Consider the following 25,821-nt stretch of genomic DNA (forward strand, 5'->3'; position numbering starts at 1 on the left):
ACATTTAAATTATGTTTAAAATAAAACCCCTTTTATAATAAACATTTAAAAGATAGTATCTACTACCTCAGCAGAAAAAGCATTAAAGAATTGGTCCTCAGGGTGACTTCAGAGATTTGTCCCAGCCAACTGCAGTCTGTTTTTATACACAGCATCTCAGGAGACTTTAAAATGCAGCACAGCCTTCTTGCACTTCCAGCTATGTATATCCCCTCTCTACTCTTCATCGTTTGTCAATGATTCCAGTAATTGTGGTCACACTCTTTTGTGTGCTTGTTTACCTGGTATTACGATGCTGGCTGCACATGAAGGTTTTATTTACTAGAATTATGGATATCTGTGTTTCTCTTCTGAATTATGAAGCAGCAGCATGGACACAATGCATCTATTAAATCAGGCAGCAGGTCTTGATTCACCTAATTTATAGTTTGGGATGATCTGCCCTTGCAGCAGGTGTTACAGGCACTCTGGCACAAATTCAGTTTTCTCCCTGTGTGGTCTCCTAACATTACTTATGGAAATTGAATGGAATATAAATTTCTCCTGTGTTTAAAATATAGTGTTTAAAATGATAAATGAACAGTTGTGGCAACTTCTAGCTTTCATTCTTACACATGGTTAGGTGCAGGAATGCAGATCTTACATCTAAGCCTTAGAACTGTTAAGACCATCAGGACCTTTGGAATTAATTCAATTTAAGGAACCATGTCATGAAATAAATTGCAAATGAATGCAGGGATTCATGCATTCTGGTTTCTTTTCTTCTGCCACAACACAAATTTATTAATGTCATACCAAATTATCTGTCATCTGTGTAAAAAAGTATTGCCTGGTGTTTTTTATTAATATTGAACGAACTATTTCAAGGTTTTTATAGCAGCTTACTTGAGCAGTTATATCCCAGCCATCTTCCAAACAAACCATAACAGAAGAACCATTTTCCAGGAGTTCAGAGATGATCACCCCCAGTTGCATTATCCTGTGAAGCTATAAAATATTATGAATGAGTAACACACTCTAGATACATCTTTAGACAATATAAATAAATAGAATATTTTCATATTTAAAAATACATTCCTGGATCCACATACAGCACAAAGAAATACATTGGTGCAACTGATTAGGCAACAATTAAATGTACCAGTCTAAGGATTTCCATCTGCACTACAATAAAACTAAGGGAAGTTTTGAAGATAGGAACTTAAAGTATTAAAGCCAATGAGTAGTGTAATAAACTAGCTGTCATAAAAAGGAGAATGGGAACAACACAGTTGACAGATTTACTGGAGAGAAATTCCATCCTGAGCTTAACACTAAAATAATTTCCTGTGAAATGCTAAGATTCCATAAAGTCACTAAGTACTTTGATGGGAGAATCCACGCAGGATATTTACAAGGTAATATTACTAATATTCAGTACCACAGAAGTTGGAAACTAACAAACTGAATAATAATAACAACAACAGAGGGACAGTTTAGATAGTTGGCAGACAGGCTAAAATATATGAAAAGAGGACACTTTAACGATTTGCACTTTAATACTCATTACACAATGATGCTAAAATAAGCAGGTTAAAGAAGTTCAGGTGAATCTGGGCAATTTTATCTTACTATGAGACTTCACATCATTATTACTAAAAAGAAAAATCTGTATGATGATTTTACCATTTTGTATACTATGACAGCACTCTTGGTAAACAACATAATAGGTAATATATAAACAATTCAGTTTTTTACAGCAGAGTGAAACTGTTCTTTGTGCAGCACTGAATACAATCCAACCAACAGAAGCAATGGGAAAGATGAAAGTCTGAAAGAAGGAAGAAAACAGTACAAGGAAACAAACAAAAGATGGTAAGAATCATCTAAGATCATTTATGCAAGGAAAGAAAGTAAGTTCAGAAAGTACACAAGGCACAGGAAAGTGAGAAAAAATTAAACTGAAAAATATAAGAGGAAGAAAGATCAACCAAACAACAGTTAAACCCTAGAAAATTCATCCTTATTCATGGCAGTCCGCTTTCTTCCTCTTAAAAATCTAATGAATATTGCTATGGAAATTGTGACAGAAAAACCTGGACTCCTCTGAGCATTCACATAGCCATTATTTAGAAAAAAACCCCAACCCAAACAGACTAATTTTCCTGCAATTTTTATAAGTAAAGACTGAAAAGAGAACCACTTTTAAAACCAAGCATGTTTATTCTTCTATGCTTTCTTAGGCAATTGAATAGAAGAAAGGCTGTTTCTTCCATCTTTAATGAGGAAACTGATATGCAATCTGGTTTTACAGATTCATTGTTAAAAATGCAAAGCACTGTTTTTTTAATTAGTGTTCAGAACACAGGGCAGTGTTCAATTTTCTTCTATGTATTCACGCTCTTATAAAGAGATAGTCCATACAGTGTTAAAATCTGTAATTTAATCAGTTAAACTTCTATTGCCCAGAAGAGGAAAGCATAATACAATGAAAACATTTCTGAGATGACAGATCTATGTTCTTTCATGGAAATAGTAGAAAATGTGCCAAATCAGTCATAAATTAACTTTATCAGTCATAAATTAGCTTTATCACATAAGTCAGATATGACATGATTTAAACCACAGAAATGTGGTTTAAATATAATAAAGCTAGTGTGTGACATGATGTCCTAGCCCTCAGCAGAGTGATGTACTCAAAGCAAGGAATGATCCTCTGAAATATGCCAAAAGAGAGAATTGCAGTGCTATCTGCCCTGCATCCCTGGGCTGCTGCAGGGGACAAGTTTATTTCATTAATTCAATGATGAAATGACATTAGATTCATTTATCTACACTTATGAACTTGCTCAAGCACTCTGTGATGGAAAATGTTCACATGATGAGAAAGTCAGGTGTTTTCCATGCTCTCCCAGCTTTTCCTCTTCCTGAAAACCTTCCTGTCCAGCCCCAGCCATGAGCAGCTCCTGCTCTCACCCCAGGGAAGAAGCTGAGCCCTCCTTGCAGCACATTTCCACCAGGAGTGCAGTTCCTGAGGTGTCATAACTGACAAGTTACTCACAAGTATTTCCTCCTTAAGAAATCAGCATAATTCTATTCTGCTTTCTGTGATTAATTGCACTTGAGAAAAGTATATTCTGCAGGGGTTTCCAAACATAACAAGCAGCTGTTAAAAACCATTCACTGTAATTAAAGTGGTTTTAGATTTACAAAGAGCTGGCTTTCCCACATCCTTCTTAATTTGAATCTTGCAAAGTTTGCTCCAGTCTTGCCTTTGTTTGGTTAAATAACAAATAAATAAATAAATAAATAATTTATGTAAAGGAATATGAGATAGGGAAATAAAGGTACAGATTCAGAGAGAAGAGAGTAACACACATAGAATCCTCTCTTCCCCACAAACACTTTCCCATATCCCACAACAGATATTTGCTTCTTCTTTAACTTGTGCCTATCAAAATCCAGGGTGGGCACACATAAGAAGAGTCAAATATTTGTTTTAAAATAAAAAAGCTCATTTATTGTCCCACACTTTCTTTTTCTGATTTTTAAAATATATAAAATAAGAAAAATAATTTAAAACCAAGACCATGAATTTATATAGACAGAAAACCCAGTCACCTCTCCTTGAGTGTGTGTTCCATGTCATAAAACATAAATTTTGTTATAAAAATGCCTCCCATATTTGTAAATATTATGATGGCATTAAAATAATAGTAATGCCTGTGGAATGCCAGAACAGAGAGCATGCAAAGTGCTTACAACGAGCAAAGAACAGCTGGTTAGAACACAATAGTCCTCTGTCACAAGAGCTTGGAATTTATTTTGTGTGAGCAGTACTGCATATAGATTATCAGAAGTACCTGTCAGATCAATTACCTGTGGGAACCACTCTGACTCCCCAAGAGCTTTGAGGAATGTTGCCTCAGAGTCAGTAGGAATAGTGCTGGGAACACAAGCTCTCATCAGCTTCTTAAAGCTCGCCTTTGTCTGCCGGATGTCACTGAATTCAACAGGAACAAATTCACAATTCAAAGCAAAATCTAGTTTGAACCCCTGTATGGAAAGGACAACAGCAGATGTAATTTAAAAGGGAAGCATATTTTTCACTGACAGTCTCCTTAAATCCCAAAGTCTTGCCTGCTTTATTGCTAAGTAATTAATTCCTCATGAAAAATTGGTGTAGTTAAACACCTGCCCAGGATAATAAAAAATATAATAAAATCCTTGCAAAATGTACCACAAGAAAGTACCCAACTATAACCATAACAGCAGAATGCACTGCACAGCAGCCATATTTTCAATAATAATTAGAATTATTCTAGCAGTAATAGTAATGAAAACCCAAAGCTGAGTGGCAATCTGCTCAGTTCCTTATACACAACATAGTGTACTTCCTTTAACATTTTTAAAGCTGAGCAACAATAAACAAATAAAAATGAAAATATCTGTATGGATGACATATGAAGAGTGCAGGACACATTTTGGGAGTTCAATAAAGCAGAAAAAAGTAACCCCCACACCCAAAAAGAAGCCCCATGAGTGCAAACCAGCTGAGTCATCTAAACCATCACTGGGCATTGAGGGGGTTGTTTGGCTGAAGTACCTTGTTCAGCACAGAGCAGCAGCTGGATGGTTTTCCTAGCAGAATTCCTCATGTTTTATTTAACTGACTGCATTTAGCAATAAGAGAGGAGGACTGAATTAAAAGAACAAGTTAGCTGACTGAAAAACCCCCACCAAAACCCAATGGATTATGATGAAAAGGATAATATGGAGAACATTATTAGGAAAAACAATTCTCATGTATGAAGCATCACTGAAGATGTTCATGCCAAACTTTTTGAGTTTTCTTCAGAAATTGGTTTAATTGAATTAAACTTGGCCTGCAAATAATCTTCATTAAGCTCCTTCACAGAATGCCAATTGAAAATGTAGGAAAGTGAAAGCCTGGTTTTAATTCTGTTTATGTTTTGCATGGTTCAAAAATAAATTCAATAACTCAACAATGGCAAGTTGTAATAACGCATGACAAAAGCAACTGAGGAAAGTAGCACCGTTTCTTTAAAATGCTGTATATTTCTGTTTGCCTCATCAATTTATGTGATGTGATATTTAACAGAATAAAGCAGTAGTTTCTGCTACACAGCTGTAGATGCATGAGTGAACTCTTAACTTATCATTCATTAAGAAATCAAACAAATAGAAACAGTTATTTTTAGTGGAATATAGTAATTTAATTCTATGTAATTGATGCATTAATCTGGTACAGCATGTTTCCTCCACCTCCTGATAGAACATAACTTCAGAAAAAAATGGATAGTGATGTGTTTTCCTACTACCAGTAATGGGTTTTGGACCTTTTGTATTTCAAAAAATACATTAATGTTTTATGTATGTTCACATTTCAAATAAGAAAATATGAAAAAAATGGTTTCTTAATCTTTGAATGCAGAGATTAAAAAAAAATTCTGAAAACATTTTCAGAAAACAAGTAAGACCACTAAGAATTAGAGGATACCTGTTTTTCAAACAACTGCATCTAAAATATTAAAATCTATGAAATAATATGTACAAAACTGTAGACATCATGGTCCTCTCCAGGTAATCAAATCAGGAGTTCTGGGCTGGCCTTATTCTCATCAATTTGGCTTTATGTGAGTTTAGTGCTGCCCACAGTCATGAAGGTTTCCTTCTCTGTTAATTGCTTTCCCAGCTAACAACATTTTTGTTTCCTTCATTACATATTTCCATCTTATCTTGAATACCATTTACTGTTTGTAACAACATGAGAATAATTAAACTCAACTAAATTAAAACTACATCACACATGAAAAAAATTAAACCGTCATTACCCGTAACTGAGATTTTTCTCCAAATATGTAGAGGGCTGCTTGTCTTCTCAGCAGCTGACTTTGCAGAAAGGAGCTGCTGCTGTAGGGAGGGGGGTTATCCTTCCCTGCAAGCCTTGCACCAACATCAACGAATGGAGTCTGGGTGTTGATAAATCGGTTGCTTGAACGAAGACTCGCCCATACACCTTCATAAGGATGAAGAATAGGTAAAAAACATTTTGTGTGAGGCACTGGAGATCATAATTACTGAGACATATGCTTAAACATGTCACATGCATCCCTCACAGGACATAATTAACAGCATGAACTGGAAAGAAAGAGATTTGTAACAAAAATTGTCAAAACCATCCTACTGCATTGTTTAACCTCAGACTCTCATCTGACTCTGCTTTCTACTGTAGAGAAAAGAGTTGCTGTGATATCAGTGACACAATTTGCAAACACCAATGTCTGTGTAAGTGCATGGAAATGAACTTCCTATAGGGACAGAAACCAGGAAAGTGCAGAAATCCCAAAGCTGGCAACAACATGAAGTGCAGTGGGATGTGGAAGCAGCGATCCTTGGATGGTGTGGCATCCACACTCTCTGAACAGAGAGACATAATTCTCTCTCTCAGGGCTTTTTCCTGGAGAAACACAGAGAGAAGAAAACTATTCTTATCCCTACTTGCTGCTCCTGTTGTTTCTGCACATGTAGAATGTGTTAAGAAGGTCGTTTACCTGAAGGGAGTTCTTAATTGGATTCTGGTGAAGGTTGTTTATATTAATTGGCCTATTGGGTCAAAGCTGTGTCCTGGCAGCCTCAAGCCAGTCACAGGTTTTTCTTTAGTATGTAATTCAGTATAGTGTAGTATGCATCTCTTTAATATAGCATAGTATAATGTAATCTAATATAGTTTTAATAAAGCAATTGTTCAGCATTCTGAAGCAGCAGAGTCAGAGCCAATCATTCCATGCTCGGGGGTCGCCTGTTTTACTGTAGAATGGCATCACAGCAACAGCCCAGCAGCACTGAGTCTGCAGTGTCCACAGCTCCACTGGCACTGCCAGGGAGAGGAATTCTGCAGCACACAGCCATGCTCTCATCTCATGCTTGATTTTAACATAAGGAAGTAGTGATTTTTAATCTGATTTTTAAAATCAGATTGCCAAGTGCTGTTTAGTGCTAGAAGAAAAGACAAGCAGTAAATATTTTTCTGTTTCTTGTACCTCAATTAATAACCAGGATATTGTGGGATTGTTTTTGTGTGTGCAATGTGAGGCATGTGAAAGGTATTGGATTCTCAGAGTATGAATAGCACTACTTGAAAATCAAATCCCTTAAAGTACACTAAATTTGGCGTCCAAATGGCAGTGTGAAATTCCTTATCCCAATATGCAGTAAATCAGATTATCAGAAGAGACTCTTGTCCATAAATCTGTGAAGCAAGATATCCAAAAGAGGCACCAGAAATACCTCACAGTACTAGAAATTTAGATACCATAGGACCAACACCCAGCCCTCTTCAGGAAAATCCAACAATGTGCATAGTTAACATTTCTTGCACAGAAGAAAAAAGATGCAGATAACAATAAATCCCACTGAGATAGCTCAACCAGCAAAATAATTTTACTCTTATTTTTTTAGAAGCAGAATTGTGTTTCTATTAAAAAATAATTCTGTACAGTAACTCTCAACAGGGACTTGTCTGTACAGCTTAGCTTGTCTGCCTGTCTGGCTGCTAGTCTGAGATGTGAGGAGATGAACTGCAGCAACTCGGAGTGGCTGGCAAGGAGTTCTGGGCAGTAACACCTCTCAAAAGCTCCCACTTCACAGCCAGCCACTTCTATAAACACCTCAAGCACTAAAGGAGTGTGTTTAGTACAAACTTTTATTCCATGTCTCAGCTACCACACATGAAATAATAGAGACTTTAGCAAGCAGAAATCACAGCAAATACTTAATAAGAGGAAGAAGTTCTCATTCATTTGGTATGAAAGATTTCCAACACAAACTGCTGTCCCCAAAGATGAAGAGTACAAAAATACACAGTGACGCTCTGGAGCATTTCACAAATGCATTCATCATCAGCACTTGTGGCACATCAAAAACAACAAAACTGGCTACAAATACATGCAGATGAACATGTTTGCCAGCATGGACAGCAGTGATTAAAAGGCACAATTGTGTTTCTACTGTACTTTTGCCTACTACTTTATTTTTGTTAGCAGTATCTTATGTATTACTGTATTATGACTTTCTGATTTGACAGTAATCCATTTCCCCCTGTTCATTAACATTAATAACTATGGAAAGAAATTCATTGACTAGATAAGTGTTTCTTAGCTATTTTCTGAAAGCAGTAGGAATACCAAACTCTTTTCCAGAACTGATTTTTAGCTGTTTAAAATTTTCACGCAGAAAATTTTCTACATATCACTCTGGGGTTACATCACAGTCACTGTGCATACATTCAATGGGCAAAAAACCTCCAAACACAAAAAATCCACAAGACTGAGCTAAAATTTTGTTAATGCAGGAACAAGGCTTTCTGTCAGTATCACTTTAGAATGAATTAAGACATAGTAGCAGAAGATGGTAGAAAGGAATGGGCTTTCAGGACACAGAATACAGTACCTTGGTGGACTCTTTCCTTAGTTGCTGGTTTGGAATTGGAATGAGTGAAACATTTATCCCTGTGCCCAAGCACTGGCAGATAACAGTTAAGACAGAAGGAGGAGGAATGGAATGCACATTGCAGCGAAACACATTGCAGGAGAGAAGAAAAGGGTTACTTATTAATTTCCAAAGATCTGGTATATATTGCATTTCTTTATAGTACATGATTTATCAGACAGCACGAATCTCAGGCATCACAAGACAAAACATCAATCAAGCCACAAAACCAATATAAAATGGGAAGGAGGCAGCCATTTATCAAACAGGAATAATTTCCATTGTCATTGCAATAGCTTCAGACATGTTGCAAAGCCACCATGTGTTTCCATAATTATAATACCAAAGGAAATGTAATTAAATCATTCTGTTGAATAATTTATTGAAAGTTTCTATCCAGCTGAAAGTCAGTTTAATTAAAAATCCCAACATTAATGCTTGTTATAAAAAGATGGTTTAGTCTAGAGACATTAAGTGTAGAATTCGATGGACCTCAAAATTAAAGCAGAAGGCAAGATATTAGTTCTGTCCACCCACAAACATCTTTAAAAGCCTGTGTACAAGTATAGAATTTAGAAAACGTAATATCTACCACAGAAAGAGATCTTCTCTCTCCTTGCAAAAATCATCTTTTTCTGTGGGAGCCTTATGTGTTTATCAGTGCATTTATCTTTGGCTCAAAACCCACATCAACATAACTGAGTCCTTTTAATACAAATATTCTATTAAATCATACTCAAAATGGTAATGTTTCCTGATTTGGAAGTAATTCTCTGAGCTGGGTCTGTATTTTTTAATTATAAATATCCTAGTATTTCTCCAATAGTGGCAAAACATACTGAGGAAACTTCTTATTCTGCTAAATTACACAGCAATGCCAGGTAAGAAGTCCTGCTCTGCAGAACCACATTATACTTACAAAGGAAGGAAGAGGAAAAGCTATGGCTTTTGAGTGAACTTACAATTCTCATGAAAAGTATCGACCAAGAAAAGGTCAAAGAATGAAAATATATTATGAAACATAAGTATTTGACCAAATATTTCAGATCAAAACCAACTTGACTGAGCTTTGGGCAGATGCTTCGTGACAATGTTCCAGATACAGTAAAAAATCATACTTGACACAGACACAAATATTCAGAACAACTGATGAGTGTTCAGAACAATAATGGTTTAAAAAAATTAGAAATACTGTTCATGCACTGGAACATTTATTCTAACTTATATTTTAAGATTATATGTATTACAAATACATTGTCTGGCACAAAAAAATAGAAAATGTAATTTTTTACTGGTGTATCATAGCTGAACCTGGTTTTTGAGCTTTGGTATGTGTGATAATAAACACAAGGAAAGGAAAGAGTGGTCCAGAATCCAAACCACAAAACCACTGCTATTGTATTTTGCACAGTGTATAATCCATAGCTGCTTGCTGCTTCACATGTGAAATGCATCTAGCTGAGACAAAGCAGTGAGGAACTTTGTGATAATGGATTTGAGAACAATTTTAGAGATTTTATATACTCTGTGTATTTTTAAATTTCTTCTAAAAGAATTGTATCTGCTAATCTAGTAAAACCCCTAGTGTTTACTTCTCTCCAGGGAGATATTCCCTTTCTCTGTTCCCTCTTCCCCTGTCAACTTCTCACCTTCCCTAGGGCTCCCACTGTACTTGTCAAACATTCTCATGTTTCAGCCAAGTCCTCCTGTGTCCTGCTGAGCTGTGAGCAGACACCTTTCAGATACACAGGGCAGGTGTGGCAGAGATCCAGCAAGACACAAGATAACTTCCCTGCCCTCCTCCTGATTACTGCTGAAATTCAGCCAAGGGACTCCAACGTCCAATAAAACAACATGTCTGTGACCTAACACTGCCTTCAGGCTCCTTTTTTCTTCTTTGAGTAGCAACAAACTCATCCCATCACACTTAGCACCAACTCTAATCCTAGAAACCAGCAGCAGTTATTTCAGTAACCCCTTTATCTTCAAAGGACAACTTCCACCCAGCAACCAGAGAGCTTTCCCTGACTTATCTGCCGCCCCTTCCCTGCCCTCAGCAGCACCGGGCTGTTGGTGTTTTTGTGCTGCAGGGCTCAGCCAGGCTGGGCACAGCCCCACTCACCCAACAGCCACAGCCTCCAGTCCCTGCTGCCCTCCTCACCCACATCACCAGCTGTGTCCAGCTACAGCACAGGAGCAGCACAGTGGGCACAGAACACAAACAAAACTCTCACATAAGAAGTATGCATTGACTATGATTCATGAAAATGCACACAATTCCTATGATTGATGAAAATTCCCCAGTCTTTGGTGATCCCCGTGTCCTCTCCTGCCCTTCCTCTCTTCCCTTCTGCCACAATTCTCTCAACACTTCCCTACACATCCCTGAACATTTTCCTTTCTCCCTCCCTCTCTGTTATTCCTTCCTTTATTTCCATAATCCCATCCCATCTCTTCTGAAAGTTTTTCTCTATAAAACATTTTTATCCTTCCTCATATGAACTGTAGGTTTTGCATCCCACAAGTAGATTTAGGTTGCAATGGACTTCAGCAGGTGAATGTAAACCTAATTAACTTCAGATGCTAAAAGTATCTAATGAGAAGAAAACCAGCATTTAGATGCTTAGAAATATCTGTCAAAGGAGCCCTCATGGCTGAAAGGTAATGCATCAAATATAAAATGCTCTCCTTTATGGAACAGATTAATCCCTATTTTAGTAAACCTATATTTAAGAAATTTGGTGCACTAATTTATGCACATGTTGCACATTAAAAAAAAAAATCACAACTTCATCAAACTAGAAGTGTAGAAGTAGATGGAATCCCTCTAACAGAAAGAAATGTTCTTGTAGAAATGGCACTGATGAGCCCCTGTATCTAGGAATAACTATTTCCAAAAAATGCACTGTATCTCCCTCCCTACTACACCTAGCCACATAACTCCCTACTACTTAGAGTAAAATTATTCACAGATTTCTTGTAACATTATGAAGCATCAGCAAAGCTTCAGACATATCTTGGAATGATTTGTAAGTGCAGATTCTAGAGTCTATAAAATTCTTATATAAAAATATGCATTTTCAGGCCATACATAGACAAAAATATGGATGAATCCCAAATTATTCAGAAACATAATCCCTATCTGAGTGCTTAATTTTTCACTAATTGCAACATGAAACCAACTTTATTTCAGTGGTAAGTAAAGGATTTGAACAGAAATTAGATAATGTTGTAGACTGAGGCCAATCTAATTTCTGTTTTGTTGTTTCACAGAGCAACAAATCAATAAAGAGTACAATTATTTTTATTTCACTAACAGTTTTCATCATTTATTACTTCAAATAATAGACTTTGAGCTAGTCTTACTAACCTCCTCGAGCAAAGCTATTGGATAGATTTACATCCAAATGTCCTGGCACTACCTGCTTAAACACAGTGGACATTCTTGAAGCCCTCGTTTCAGTGCCTAAAGTCAGCCAAAAAAAGAATAGAAGATTAAAAAAGCTACAGTGTTAACCAGACTAATACTTAATATGACTGATAAAATGCCCTTTTTCACCCAATACAGCTAATTCTTGCCAATTTTGTACTTTAGATTTAGTTTTTAACACAAATGTGTACATTGGCAACAGTATGGAGGTGTTAGATACAGCTAAGCAATCAACATATTTTACAATAAATGAAGCAAGGCACACACACTTGGATGGTGTTACTTTACAAGAAAAGCCACTGTTTGGCAGTATTAGGTCAATTACAACTGAGTAAGACAAGACAGACACAATTTCAAGTCACACAGTCCTTCCTGACATGTTGGGGTTACCCTCACCTAAACCTCACCATTTTTCATCATAAAATAACTGAAAAAAACCATGGATTAATTTCTTCATGGCTCCACCTAGGCATAACTCAAATAGGGTGTTTTGAAAGATTTTTCACTGCAAAAAAGAGCTCTATTTGGGAATTACATAAGTAGAAACCTACTATGAATAGGTAAAACTTAAAGAGGCCTCTATGCCTTCCATTGCTGCTGCAGCTAAACAATGTCATCTGTTCTGATCTTGCAACCTCACACTTCCTCATTATACAAAACAGCAGATTTTGTCTTATTATATAAAACAGAGCAAATTTTGCATCCTTTTAAATCTGGTAGTCTTTTATTCAAAATGCAGTTTATTAGTTATAAAAGACTTTACTGCCAGATTAATATTGAAAAGTATTTCAGGAAAGATTATAAACATCCTTTACACAGAAACATATTCATTGAAACTAAGAGTGAACAGGCTACCTGGAAAGCCTAACAATAAAGAAACAACAGAATTCATATGGAACACTGAACTATCACTAAATCAGAGAAAAGTCTCAGCTTAGCCAGAGAAAAGCACTGTACAAAGGAGTTTTACCTGGAGACAGAGCAATGGTTGGGCTGACAGTGAGGGTATTGCCGCCATTCCTTTTGCAGTGGACGGATATCACATTCAGCAAGGCTTGAAGGTATTTCTCCTGCTCTATACTGCTTGAAGATTCTAGAGAACTGGGGGCTAGAGTCACAACAAGAATGGAATGCATTAAGAAAGAAAAATACAATTTGTAAATACACAGAATAAAAGGCTTACTGTGTAAAGCAGAGCATTGAAAATGTCTTAGTTTGTCTGTCAAAGGTTCAAAAAGCCTCTCCTTTGATGACAAGCTGTTCATCACCTGGCTGCACAGCAGGATCCAGCAATGTCCTCTTGCATTCCACACAAAGCTGAACTTCTGAAACTTTCACCTCATGGTCACTACTTAAACCATTCATCACTAGCCATAACATCAGCACAAACTGAGTGAAGATCATGCAGCTTTCCCTTCAGTCTCCAAATGAAAAGTAACATTTCTAAGTTTGTGCTGCTTGTCAGCAAAATGTGCAGAGAACAGACAGAACTGTTTCTTTAACAAAAGTAAGTTAAAACCATACTCAATCAGCTCTTCCTGATTCCAGAAAAGGAAGGTTACTTACCTGTACTTGGAGGTTCCTTAGGATACAGTGCCCATTTAAAAAGTTCAGAAATCATTAACAAAACTCAGAACCAAGGGAAAAAACCCTCAAAAATAAGACAAACAAATAATCCAAATCACTGTGGGATCCCAACCATGAAGTCCACCCATTGTGTCCAGGTGCAAGGACCTAAGGAGAGGAGTCCTGGGCCATGATGACAAAATAGTGTTCAATATCAATGAATCAGTTTATATTTTTTCAAATGCCAAACAAAATTGTTGGAATTACAGTTTATTGCAGCCATCTTTGGACTTACTATAGGGCAAAAGTTTCATAGCTGCTTAAACCAGGATTTGGTATCTTTCTCACAAGAGCCAACATTTAGAAGAAGAGACAGAGTCAAGGAATTTGATTGAGCACATCGTGACAAAACACAACACTAATTTGTAAACGGTCTTCTCCAATGATGATCCAATCAGATTCTATGCTGGAGACTAATAGACAGTAAGCTAATTAGCTAGAGGTGGCAAAAGAAATTTCAAGATAGAAATAAGTATCTGAATTGAAAGTACAATTAGGAAGTAATGATGTTTCCTGCAGGATACATCATGCTGTTTCTTTCTGGCCAAGTGGAAAAAGCCTGAGCAGGAACATTATTTTCTCTTCTATTCCTAAGCAGGATTTACACATCTTGAAATCTACTGGAATGATCTCTGGGTCCCCTAGCCCTAGAAATAATATTATAAAAAGTCAATTTAGGTCTTAACAATTTAGTTAAACTAAAAGCTGTCTAAATGACAGGATAATGTCTATAACACTTGCACAGGTTTATTTTGTGAAGAGTATTGTGTGTGTTTTAGAAAAAAAGCTTGACTTACATCAAAGTCTGTCATTGGACCAAGCAGAAATCAGAATTCAAGACTGAGGGCAAAAATGCCCTTGTGATGGTTTAGAGATGGAAAATGTGCCCCTTCATCCTCACCACAGCTCATCCCATCACAGCAGCATACAGAGGTGACTCAAAGCATTGCCCCTACCAGCACAGGTGAACTGGGATTTCCATGAAATCACCACCTTTCATGTGCTGTATCCCATGTGAAGGTCACCACAGAAACATGGATTTAACAAAAAATGGGGGATGGGGATCCCAGTAGCAATTTTATCCCATTTAATTTTTTTTTGTCTCAGGAAAGAAATGCATTGCTTAGTCCTGCAATGCTAATGTGTGCTTCATATGCCTGGTCACAGGTTGCTCCATCTTTATCTTACAAGTCCTAATACAATGAGTAATTCAGCCTGAACCAAGATAACTGTTCTCTTGGATAGTGTTACTACATCCAAGAAACCTAAATGTCCTTTCCATAGGGTGGCTGACCAATAAATGCTAATTTAGGTGTAGAATGTCATATTTAGAACTACAGTGCTCTGCAACACAATTTCCAGAGAGGTCAAAGTAATTCAGAAACCAACTTGCAGGTTTCAAAGGAACATTTCAAAAGACCCATATACTCTCCATCTCCTATCTGAACATCTGTTAATAATCTTTTCTTTGGACAGACGTTAGAAAATACAACTCTGTTGCACATGCAGTTTGGTTCCACACAGAAATTAAGTACGGTGCATAATTTCTCTAAAAATATGTTCTGTTCTTCTTATATAACACACTGACCTCCAACTATGCTCTGAAAACTTGCGTAATACCCCACGTAACAGGAAGTCACAAAAATGTTCACTAAGTTCCAGCAGGCTCTCATTGTTTCTCTGTATCAACCCAGAACTGAGCAACAAAAACCTACTCCTATTTAGGAAAGAATGAATTTGTCAATTTGAATTTAACTTCAGATTCTCTTTGTCCGCTTAGGTTGCTTCACAATGCATTTTCCATTATAGACATTTCTTTACTGCACACAGCTCCTGCTGAGGCAGCCGTGTACAACCACCTTTGTTGGTCACTTCTGCTTCAACAAGCTTCAGCTCCATTAAAAGTAAGATAAACACCCTAGAAATAGTCTCCATTTTCCTTCCTGAGGGATGTCTCCATTTTCTTCACACTTTAAAAGAAGCAGTAACTCCAGAAGCAGGTATCTGTCAGACACAGTTATTGTCAATCCATTTATCTACTCCATAATATTCTGGTGGGCATATGGCAACAGCAATATAAAAGTCTATATATAGCCTTTTATATAAAATTAAGAAAAGGAACCATCAGAAAACTTCTACAGAAAACATCAAAGTGTTTGTCTTTACATAATTTTGAGATTAGTCCTGCAGATTTTTTTTCAATTTATTCTCTATTTGCACCAGGTTAAAATGCCTCATCTGTACTTCAGCCAAGACAATCAGTATTAAATCAGTTGAAGACTAATATTTGAATTGACATGCCTGGGATTCACACCATAAGGATGTGGAAAAACTGGTGCAGCCATTAGCTTTGGCAGCTGCTGTGTCAACTATTGGTAGTACTTCATTGATTCATTTCATTAATCCTTTCAACAAAAACACATTATATAAATTTCAGTTCATTGCCTTCACTGCTCATCACTCCAACTAAAAAAAGCTCCCACAAAACACTGCAGAGATACATTCAATAAATGTTGCAGCAATAAATATTCAGCAGATAATTAGTGATTCACAAATTAGCCTTAATAGTCAGTCCAGACACTAACTCTAATATCTTAGAAATAATGAGATTTTAACGGTGCATTTGATACACAAAAAAACCCCTCATTATGTCTGATAAAATTGCTCTTAAACATAAGAAAAACATGATTTTCATAAAGGTATTCTGTGAAGGAAAAATTATGGAGGGCTATGTAAAAAATATTTAAATAATGATCTTCAAATTACTTTTATGGCACTTGTACATAAGTGTACAGTATCCTTCTTATAGGTTTTGGAAAATTCTATAGAACACACTTGAATAGAGTCAAAACTTTTAGTTGCATTTTAGCCATTACTGGGGAGAAGTGCAAATATAAACAGGACATAAGAATCTCTTTGATACCTTAACAAGTTTCTGGTACTCCAATTCGACCTCACGTTTCCTTTTCCTCCAACAAGAAAAATTATGGCCTAATTCTGGAATAATTTCTAAACAACTATCAGTTTGATTAAAGAAAATACTGACTCATTCTTGGCATAAAGTTAACTCTGAAAAAGCTATTGGCATGAGATGGAAATCCAGGCAATCACAAGTATCCTAAACACTGCCTGTGAACGATGGAAGTCAATGAATGTTATTTCCAAAATTAATGTTACCCTAATTTTACACTCTTCTGAAAAACTAAGTATTCTGATAAATCTTGTGTTGGTCCAGTCTCTGCCCAAATGCTTCATTCACATTTTTTGACCTGCTTTCGTACCATTCAGGATTTTGACACACAGTAACTAATAACATGAGATAACCACTTATACCCTGAGACTTCTGATTCAACCCAATCACTGCTTTTCCTCTGGCAAAATTCCTTCTCCAGAGAGCCTGGTGGCACCAACTCACCCGTGGGATGTGTGTTCTGGGATTTGAAGAGGCCCACCACGCTTTTTCCATGGAAGCCCCCAGCCCTGAGGAGCAGAGTGCTGTTTTTGGTGTTCTTCCAGCACACCACGGGCAGGCGGTTGTGGCGGTAGCAGCGAGCCACTCTCTGCAGGCTGCTGTCCTGCACAGACTGAGGGACCACCAGCAGCCCAGGATAGCTGCATTGGCAGCAAAAGGGAAAAAAAAAAAAAGATTAAACTATTAAAATTGCTTTCAAAACGCTCAGCAATGCAAAAACAAATTCCTTCAATTACAAGCTGAAAACACTTCTTAATGAAATACACCTTAACTGATAGAATGACTTTTATTTTTAAAGTAATTTTTAGTCCAAGCCTAGCAGATATATTAATTTAAGCAAACTGAATTTTAAATATAAAGTGATTTATGAAAAAATTGTAATACTCTCATCACTAATCACTTTCCATTTAAGGTACGTGTTATTTGGTTGTATTTTTCTTCTTAGCACATCTCTTATCTATCTCTAGAATGAAGCCATATTTTTAAGCATGACAGAAAACAGATTTTTGAGGTACACAAATGATGCAGTAGTTCCATTTTGACAATTGTATATGAAATACGAGAATTGAAAGGAAAGAATGTTAGATTGCCTAAAGTATCACAATGAAAACAATAGTCTTTCGTTTATGGAAAAATATATTTAAATTTTACAGTTGGAGTCCTTGGAACAGAGTGCTTGACACTGCATTTTTGTGCTCTGTTAAAACATTGCAGTGCACTGAGAGATTAGAAAATTCACTGATATAGTACCTTTAAAGATGGAAAACACAGTAAGATGGCAGTTTTGTTCATGTTAGTGAAAGAAGGATTCAAGCAATATGAAATATGATTTTCTATCGCCTCCAAAAAATCAAAAATCAACTTAAGTGCCAATTTCATGTGTTATGAAGAAACTAAGATGAGGAACAAGAAACATCTGCTGCTTACTAAATAACTTATATTCCCTCTACAATATACACTATTTCTGCAAATTCAGTTCTTGGACATCTATTCAACTGCCCCCAGGCAAAATAAATGTACATGGTATTTACAGTCTACACAGCAACCACAGTAATACAGCAGTAGGTAAGTATTTATATCCTCAGATTTGTAATTCTTTCAGATACTAATTATATTTTCAAAAAAAGCCTAGAGAGTATTAAAACCTCATGGTTTTAGGGGAGAAAAGGGTTGTCTGCATAATGTTCAAAGCATAATGAAAATGGACAGATTTCAGACCTTCATCTGCATTGATTCTAACTAGACAAGTTAGAAAACAAGAAAGGATCTAGTATTTTCCTTCTGTGCCCTTCTTCCTGGCCATTCCATTGTCCATAATGAAAGCAATGACCAGCCTAAACTGGCTCTAGAGAATGCAAATGTCTTCTGATATGACTCATGCAGATAGGCTTTTGTATTAAAAGGAATTTTTGTGGGCAGCGTCAGCAAACTACATCAGCTTTCACAATAAAAAGAAAGGACTTAGTAACACTGATGTGCTAAAAAACAGCATGTGACTTTCAGCACATGACAAACTTTTAAAGCAAATACTTTCATGAAGTGAACTCTAACACATACTTTTTAATTTGAAGAAAATAGTCATTTATATTTATAATAGCTTCTGAAGCTTGCTTTTTTATTCAGGAACAGCAGAGATGCTAAATGCAAACACATTAATGCAGATATACATACATGTGTCTCTAGTTTCAGCTACTTCAGTGAACTGACAAACTCACCTCCTGCAAAGGGAGTACATCCTGTTCAGTGCAGTTATTCTCAAGTATTCTGTTTTGGAGCGAGAGGAGTTGGTGCTGATGGTGCCCAGCCCCAAGCGCTGGTAGTCCCTGAAGCAGGCTCTTTCCACTAATTGCTCCATGGTTGATTTTTCTGATGCTTTCAGGGTACCACTGGTGTGCAGCTCGCTGTCATCTGAAACTAAAGGCAATAATCTTGCTGGGGAGGCCAGCAGTTCCAGCAAACACTGCTACTTTCTTCCAAACAAGTTTGTGCTGCTCCCAGTGATGAATGGCAAGGTCCAGGACATGCAAACCACAGCTTACTGAATTTATAAACACTAAACCAGTATTTTAGTCAGCAAACCTGATTATAGCACCAAATTACCTATGCTTGTGACTGGCATGACTAACATCTCTCTAGCTAAAATCCTGGAAAAAGTTATCTCATATATTCATTTGAACTGGACTGAAGACAGATAATTTCTTTACCAATTTACAAATTCTTTACAGATTCATTACACATTCAAGATAAAAATGAACTACACAATTTTTTAAAAGCTATCTTCAGAAGAGGTAACAATCTTTTTAAGGCTTTAAATGTTTCAGTGTTGTAATTTCACAAGAGATGACTGTTGGGTTCTGAATGTCTCAGTTTCAGTGTCAGGCAGCAGCTTTCTTCAGCCGAGCATATCAGCTGCCCTCTCCAAAGCAGAAAAAACTTCAACCGTGAGAGATAAAAAACTATGTCACAAGTTCAAACTACTCTGAAATTCAAGTCAAGCAAGGTCTTTGTACACAACCTGCCACCTGCCTATTAGTGACACTTTCAACCATTTCCAAATACTTCTGAGAGCAGATTTACTGCTCACAGCATGTATCAGTTACTTGCTACCACCTCAAGCATTGAAATATGTGCATATGAGACCTATTTCTTCATGGATGAGGCACTGAAAAGTATATGAGGATTTAAACTTAAAACAGGACTTCATAAAACTGGAATTTAAACTTATTTAGAAAATAAAAATTATGCAATAATTAACATTTTACTGGCAGTAGACAACATTCAGTATTTACAGAAGTAGTACCTCTATGATTTTTTTTTCTGTGCATCTTTTGCATAAAAGCTAAATGAAAAATTTTCTTTGCCCTTTCAGCGAAAAAAAATTCTTTATTTGATCTAAATAATAAAGTTGAACACTCTGGATGTCTCCACTTTTTCCTCTTTTTTAATATTTTTCATGGTAAAAAGAAGTCACACAACAGCTGAAGTATGAAGTGCACTAATGAGAAACAAATTTAAATGAGCTTTAGAAATAATTCTTTTGGGTCATACAAAATCTTGGTATTTAACAGTTTTGAATGGAAAGCTATAACTGACTCAAGATCAGGGTGCATTTTGTGAAGTAGTTTTTCCTAAATGGATTTTTCTCCCATGAAGGCAGGTATATTGGTGATCAGACTTTGCAAAACAATCTCCTGTGCATAAAAAACTAAACATAAGAGCTCCTATTCATGTGCTTGAGCTGAAGAGGGAGATGAAGATATTTTGCTGCCTCAAGTTTAACATGATTTATTTGATTTTGAAAAACTAAGGAATAATCCCTCTGTTTTACTGTTCTTGAGATATGACTGTTTTCAAAAGAAGGTTTTATTGAACACACCCATATGACCAGTATAAGAAAAAGCATTTACTAATGATTGAGATATTCTAAACTCTGAAAACAAAGAGATGAGGAGGAATTTGAGGGAAATCAGATGTTCATTGGCAACAACTCATAACTACAGTACTGTGCCCAGTTTTCAAAGTCACAGTGCAAGTTATATGTGGAGTACCTAAAGAAGCCTGAGAAGAGAGCAGTGAAGAGGATCAGAAGTCCATCAAGACTAATAAACAAAGAACTGAAAGAACTGCATAGATTTAACATTGAGAAGACAACAGAAAAATACTACAATAGATCACAAATACATTATGTATTGCAATCAGAATGAGAGGAATCATCTCTTCTATCTGTATATAGTGGCAGAGTAAGAAATGAAGCGTTTAAATTGCAGCAAGAAGATGTTTAGTCCTGAATCTCAGAAAATTGCTTGTTTTCTCCAGCATAAAGGATGGTTTCAGTATTGGTAAGAGCTTCCTAGAGTTGTGGAACCTTCACCTTTGAAAGCTTTTAAGAAGAAGTCAGGCAAACACCTATGGGGAAGAGATGAAGTTGATCTTGCCTTGGGGCAGAGAGTTGGACTATTTGATCTCATGAAGTTCCTTCCAGCCCTATCTTTAACATTTCCAAGACAATGCATCACCTGCTGTAGACAGTTCATTGTTGGCAGAGCTGCATAGTTTCCTATACTTCAGTTTTTGAGACTTGCAAACAAGTCAAAAACAAAGCCAAAGCCACAGCAGTCAACAGAAAAGGAATTGCAGTGATTACTGCCTGTGCTCTCTGCACTCTGTCTGGAGCAGAGCCACTGCTGCTGACAGCTCCCTGTCCCTGATGTGCCAGTGCTGCATGGAGAGAACAGCAAACTCAGCCTTTGGTCACCTGAACACCTTCCCAGCCAAGACACCTGGAAAGCAGCAGGTCTAGAGACTCACAAGTTATAATTTTAGATGGTTTTTTTTAGGGAAGGAAAAAAGTGACTGTCACTAATCTTATACAGCACCTGTGTTCATGGAAGAGTATTGTTGTTTTGTGTATCAGCAATGCAAAAACTCTGCAAACTTCTTCTTCATCAAGAGATTGTGAATACACAGGTATGACTGTGCTTGGTGTCTCTGCGTGAATGACACAAAATCACCCCAAAATCACCCAGGTCCAGCCTGCAGAATTATTTCTGACCCAAAGAACATGTAACATCAGAGCACATGCTAACTCAGCACTTCAGGAAGATGCTGGAAATTCAATTAAGAATTCAAGAATGTAACTTTTCAGCACTCCAAAGACGCTCTGTGTTTTCCAAAGCTTTCTTTTTGTCTATTTCTCATCACTTTATCTGGAATAAAAGAAGAGAAACAGTATTTTTAAGCTTGCCTGGAATGGCCTTCTTCCATTTCAGAGAGAACAGAGGCTTCATTCCTGCTTTAGACAACTCATACATCTGTTCCTAAGTCACATGAGCTGCCTTGCTCAGTGACCAAATATTCAAAAGGAAAATTCGGCTTGTTTGATGTTTGGAAGAAATTATCAGTGTTTGAAGAACACTTCATTATCTGAGATGCCTATGTTTTTTTTTAAAGAAAGAATGCTTTGACAAAACAACACCTGTTTATGTACAGGAGAATCTGGTTCCCTCTAGTGGTTTATTATAAATTAGCAGTGGTCCAGATAAGGATATAGAGGCAGATAAGGATATACAGACAGCAGCATATGGGAGGAAAAGAGGCTTTTTTGGGGAAAGCCAAACTCCACACCATCAGACAAACTGCACAAAGTGCCCAAACCTCTTTCTACCTTCTACCCCAAAATAATTTCAACCAAAAATATGGGAAGTCGTATTTTCAGCAGTAATTAGCTCTACTGCTGTCAGAAATCATTTGTCAGTTCCACATCCACAAAAGTCTCCAATTTGCTCATTCTTGCACCTCACCAGTTACAGCTTCCTCATCACAGACTAGGTGCAGATGTCAGCTGTCGAGAGAGAAATGGAAGCTGCAGCATGCTTCTGTGCTGTTTCATCTCCATTAGCATGATGTAAAAATGATCTAAAAGATACCATATCTAAATAGTTTGATAATTAAAAAACAATCTAGTACTTTGCTGTACCACTGAATTAAGCCAACTTCCTCTTCTCATTGCAAAAGAGAACACTCACTAAATGCACAGATTTAAAACCCTTCTCTTTCCTGTCTAGGAAAACCCTTCCATTTCTTGTTGAAGGCATTTCTCATTCAGTACACCAGAATGGAAGCACAACAGGACAGATTTATTAACCAACATGGACAAAGAAGTCACACTCTCACCAGAGACATCATCCTCTTCATTCCAGCCAGGCCGGCTCCCTCTCTCCTCCACTATCGTTCCTGTTTTCTTCTTCAGTAAGTACTGGCGCCCAATTGTCATCTTCCCAGCACGTTTTGCTCCCTTCACAATGCTTTTGGAGAAGGTACTGTAAATCCAAAACAATAAAAGCATTTGGAAAGATTCATCTGATTCTGCCTGATAGCATTTACAGATTTCTAGAAGGAACGCAAATAAAATGGATTTAATAGTTTTTCACTTAATACAACAACTATAAACTTCAGAAAAATTGCTTCCTGTGTTAATTTTTAAACAGAAATTGTATTACTTAAAGATAAATTTGTGTCCTTTTTTTCTACTGGTAATAAATATCATCATTAAAGAGGTCATCTTTCTGTAGATTTTTTATTTTGCTAGTAATGTGATAAACCTAGAAAGTTGCCAAAGTAAAGGCAGGAAAGATAGAAATTACATTTGAGTTTTAGGATTTCATGACTAGCTTGGGATTCTATTTCCTGTGTCAACAATGCACTAAACAACAGAGAATCACAGGAGCTACCACTCTGGAATAGACTAATGATGCAGCTGCTCCAGTAAAAATTTATGTGTAACAAAATTCGGAAGAGGACCCAAAGCTCAAACTCTAAATTAAAAACCAGTAGGGCAAATGCACAGGGTAAAATTAATCTGAATTCACACCAGGCTTTAAGTGGCTAGGCTGCTAATTATAAAGTAATACACAATTAATCTTCTTTCCATGTTGAGGTTGCATAGCTCAAGATGCTACTTCTATTTTGTGTGTTTCAAAATGCAATAAGGTGCTCCTTCAAATCTACTGCAGCCAGAAGTGTAGATAAATAATATAATTCCTATCCCAAATAAACATCTGTATCCTACTAATCTAGCTCTTACTCAGGAAATACAAAGAGATGCAAAATAGCAATCACTTATTTTGACATGATCTCCACTTTTGCAGAGCTTTCAGGTTGTTCAGTGCATTTGGACAATACAAGACAAGAACATCAGTAAGAAAAGAAAAGAAGAAAGGTTGTACCGGAATGAAGTGTTCTTTTCTTTCTGTTTTGGGAGAATTATCTGCGGTGCTGTTTGCCCAGCTGCAAAGGCAAAAGTGCTGAAGATGGACTGAGGGTAACGGAACTTCATCAACTGCTTCTTAAATATTTCCACCACTTCAGGACTGACTTCTTCATCAAATGCTACTTTAATTAACTGTGTATTAAAGACATGACATGTTAGAAACTGGAAAACAATCTGAGAATTTCAGAAATTGAAAGATTCTAAAATACAGCAGCAAAATTCCCACACTTTCACGGTATTATGCCCTTCAGAAAATACAGATGTATGTACATATGCCTCATTTATTTTGAAGGCTTTCATATGTTTCAAGAATTTTTTATTTCCTATTTTAAATTTATGTCCTAATACTAAGGTATCTTCACTAGGCAGCATCTGGAATTCTCATAAGATCAAATACAAAATATTTTGGTAAATCCAAGTCATAGTGCTGGCACTAAGACATCTACAGCAGTTCAAATTCTGGTCACATGGGACAGCTTAGCTGGGAAATAGTCTGCCAGCTCTGCCCCTACACTGGGAACTGAGGTTGGTAATGCACTTCAAAGACTCAGCAATTTCAGCATTCGTATGTCACAACCATTATGTTTCTATTACTAAGATGTTCCGATTTTGGCCTCACCTCGCAAAGTATAGAAAACTGCTAGTAACAAAAAGGTGATAGTGCAATCTGCTCCTTAAAAAGGAAATAACCTTGTGCTATTCAATACTGATCCATTCACTTGACTAAAAATGTTTTTTTGAAAGGTTCTGGGGAAAAAAAAAACCTCCCATCCAATCATCCTCTGCTGAAAGCAAGTCAACAATTCGGGGAAAACAAATAAGAGACAGAAAATACGGAATCCATAAAAAGGCCCAGAAGAACTCTAAGAATGTGGAGAAAGCAAACAAAGAAATATCCTAGAGCTCTATTTCTGAGCACATACCTAGACACCTTTTAAATTCCTTTGCTTGCCATCTAGGAGGTGGATTTCATCCTTGCTTTTCCAATTTCACTTGTTTTGTAAATACTTTCCAAATGACTAATGGCTCTGTTGTTCTAGGACCTCCTTGAAAGGAGCTCTTCAGTCTTTTGGGGTTACACAGATCTGAAGTTTTAAAGATACCAAACAGCATAGCTGCACACAAACCCATCTGAAAATCATAATTAATAAACAAAGGGGAGGGGCTATTTCATCCTGTGTTGAACCCTGGCTGTTACATAGGGGACAGGGAATAAACTGTTTGTGGCTTGTTTTTGTTCTCAGAACCTAATACAAAACTATGCTAAACAAAAGCAAAGATGATGTTTGACCTGAATCCAGCTCTGAAAACACTGAGCTGTGTCTGTATTTATCACATCATTGAAGCATGCTAAGTATTCTGTTAAAAAGACTTCTGGAAAATAGAAGTCCTCTCAAAAGCCCACAAGAACAACTTTTTTTTGTTTGTTTTACTCATTTGCATTCCTAATTTTTTGTTTTTGAAGAGCATACTGAAGGATGATTAGCTAAATGATGTTCATTATCGTAAGGAATTAGTAAAATGCTGTTTTGTTGTGGTTTCAAACGTTGAAGTTATTGTTCTCAATGAAAATACGCTTCTGCAGTCAGTCAACCCAGAAAAATATTTCATATCTTAAGCACTGCAGTCTACTTTCAGTCCATGATACAGAATTCTTTGCTTGCAGCTTTTGATCTCTCAGGGTTTGACCACAGTTAAGATCCAAACCAAGAAGGAAGACTCAGGAAAGACTTCAGGATTCCTAATTTTTACCAGTCCATCTCTATCAATTGCCCTGCCATACATACATTTGTTGAACACACTGATGGGGATCCTACAGAAAATTCCAAGATCTGTGTGTCATACAGAAGCTCATTGGTTCTATCCTAAAGATTCCTGGAAGTGCAGCTTCCATGTGCAACATGCCATGACTTTCTGCCAGTCTTTCTGTCTGGATTTTAACAGAAAACTGGTGAAGTGACAAACCTTGAGAAGAAAGCAACACTCAGAGCTTTTCCATATTGATTCCATGTAGCTGGAGGAGAGAGGAAGCAG

General features: G+C 36.8%; 1 protein-coding gene across 4 annotated transcripts in view; it reads right to left on the minus strand.

Moving 5' to 3' along the window:
* The window catches only part of SBF2 (SET binding factor 2), a 234,227-nt gene that overhangs the window by 19,289 nt on the left and 189,117 nt on the right, over positions 1–25,821 (minus strand). For 2 of the 4 annotated variants that reach the window (XM_041464626.1, XM_041464625.1), the window contains exons 24-33: positions 23,744–23,919; positions 22,692–22,837; positions 18,734–18,932; positions 16,962–17,158; positions 12,891–13,028; positions 11,861–11,956; positions 8,452–8,523; positions 5,835–6,019; positions 3,859–4,035; positions 886–987 (exon numbers count right to left, since the gene is read on the minus strand). In XM_041464626.1, the coding sequence (XP_041320560.1) occupies positions 886–987; positions 3,859–4,035; positions 5,835–6,019; positions 8,452–8,523; positions 11,861–11,956; positions 12,891–13,028; positions 16,962–17,158; positions 18,734–18,932; positions 22,692–22,837; positions 23,744–23,919 (1,488 nt within the window). The remainder of the gene's footprint in view (positions 1–885; positions 988–3,858; positions 4,036–5,834; positions 6,020–8,451; positions 8,524–11,860; positions 11,957–12,890; positions 13,029–16,961; positions 17,159–18,733; positions 18,933–22,691; positions 22,838–23,743; positions 23,920–25,821) is intronic. The other 2 variants (XM_041464627.1, XM_041464628.1) reach the window with 2 other exon arrangements.

This window comes from Pyrgilauda ruficollis, unplaced genomic scaffold (genome assembly GCF_017590135.1).
Source record: "Pyrgilauda ruficollis isolate IOZ18807 unplaced genomic scaffold, ASM1759013v1 scaffold182, whole genome shotgun sequence".
NCBI lineage: Eukaryota > Metazoa > Chordata > Aves > Passeriformes > Passeridae > Pyrgilauda > Pyrgilauda ruficollis.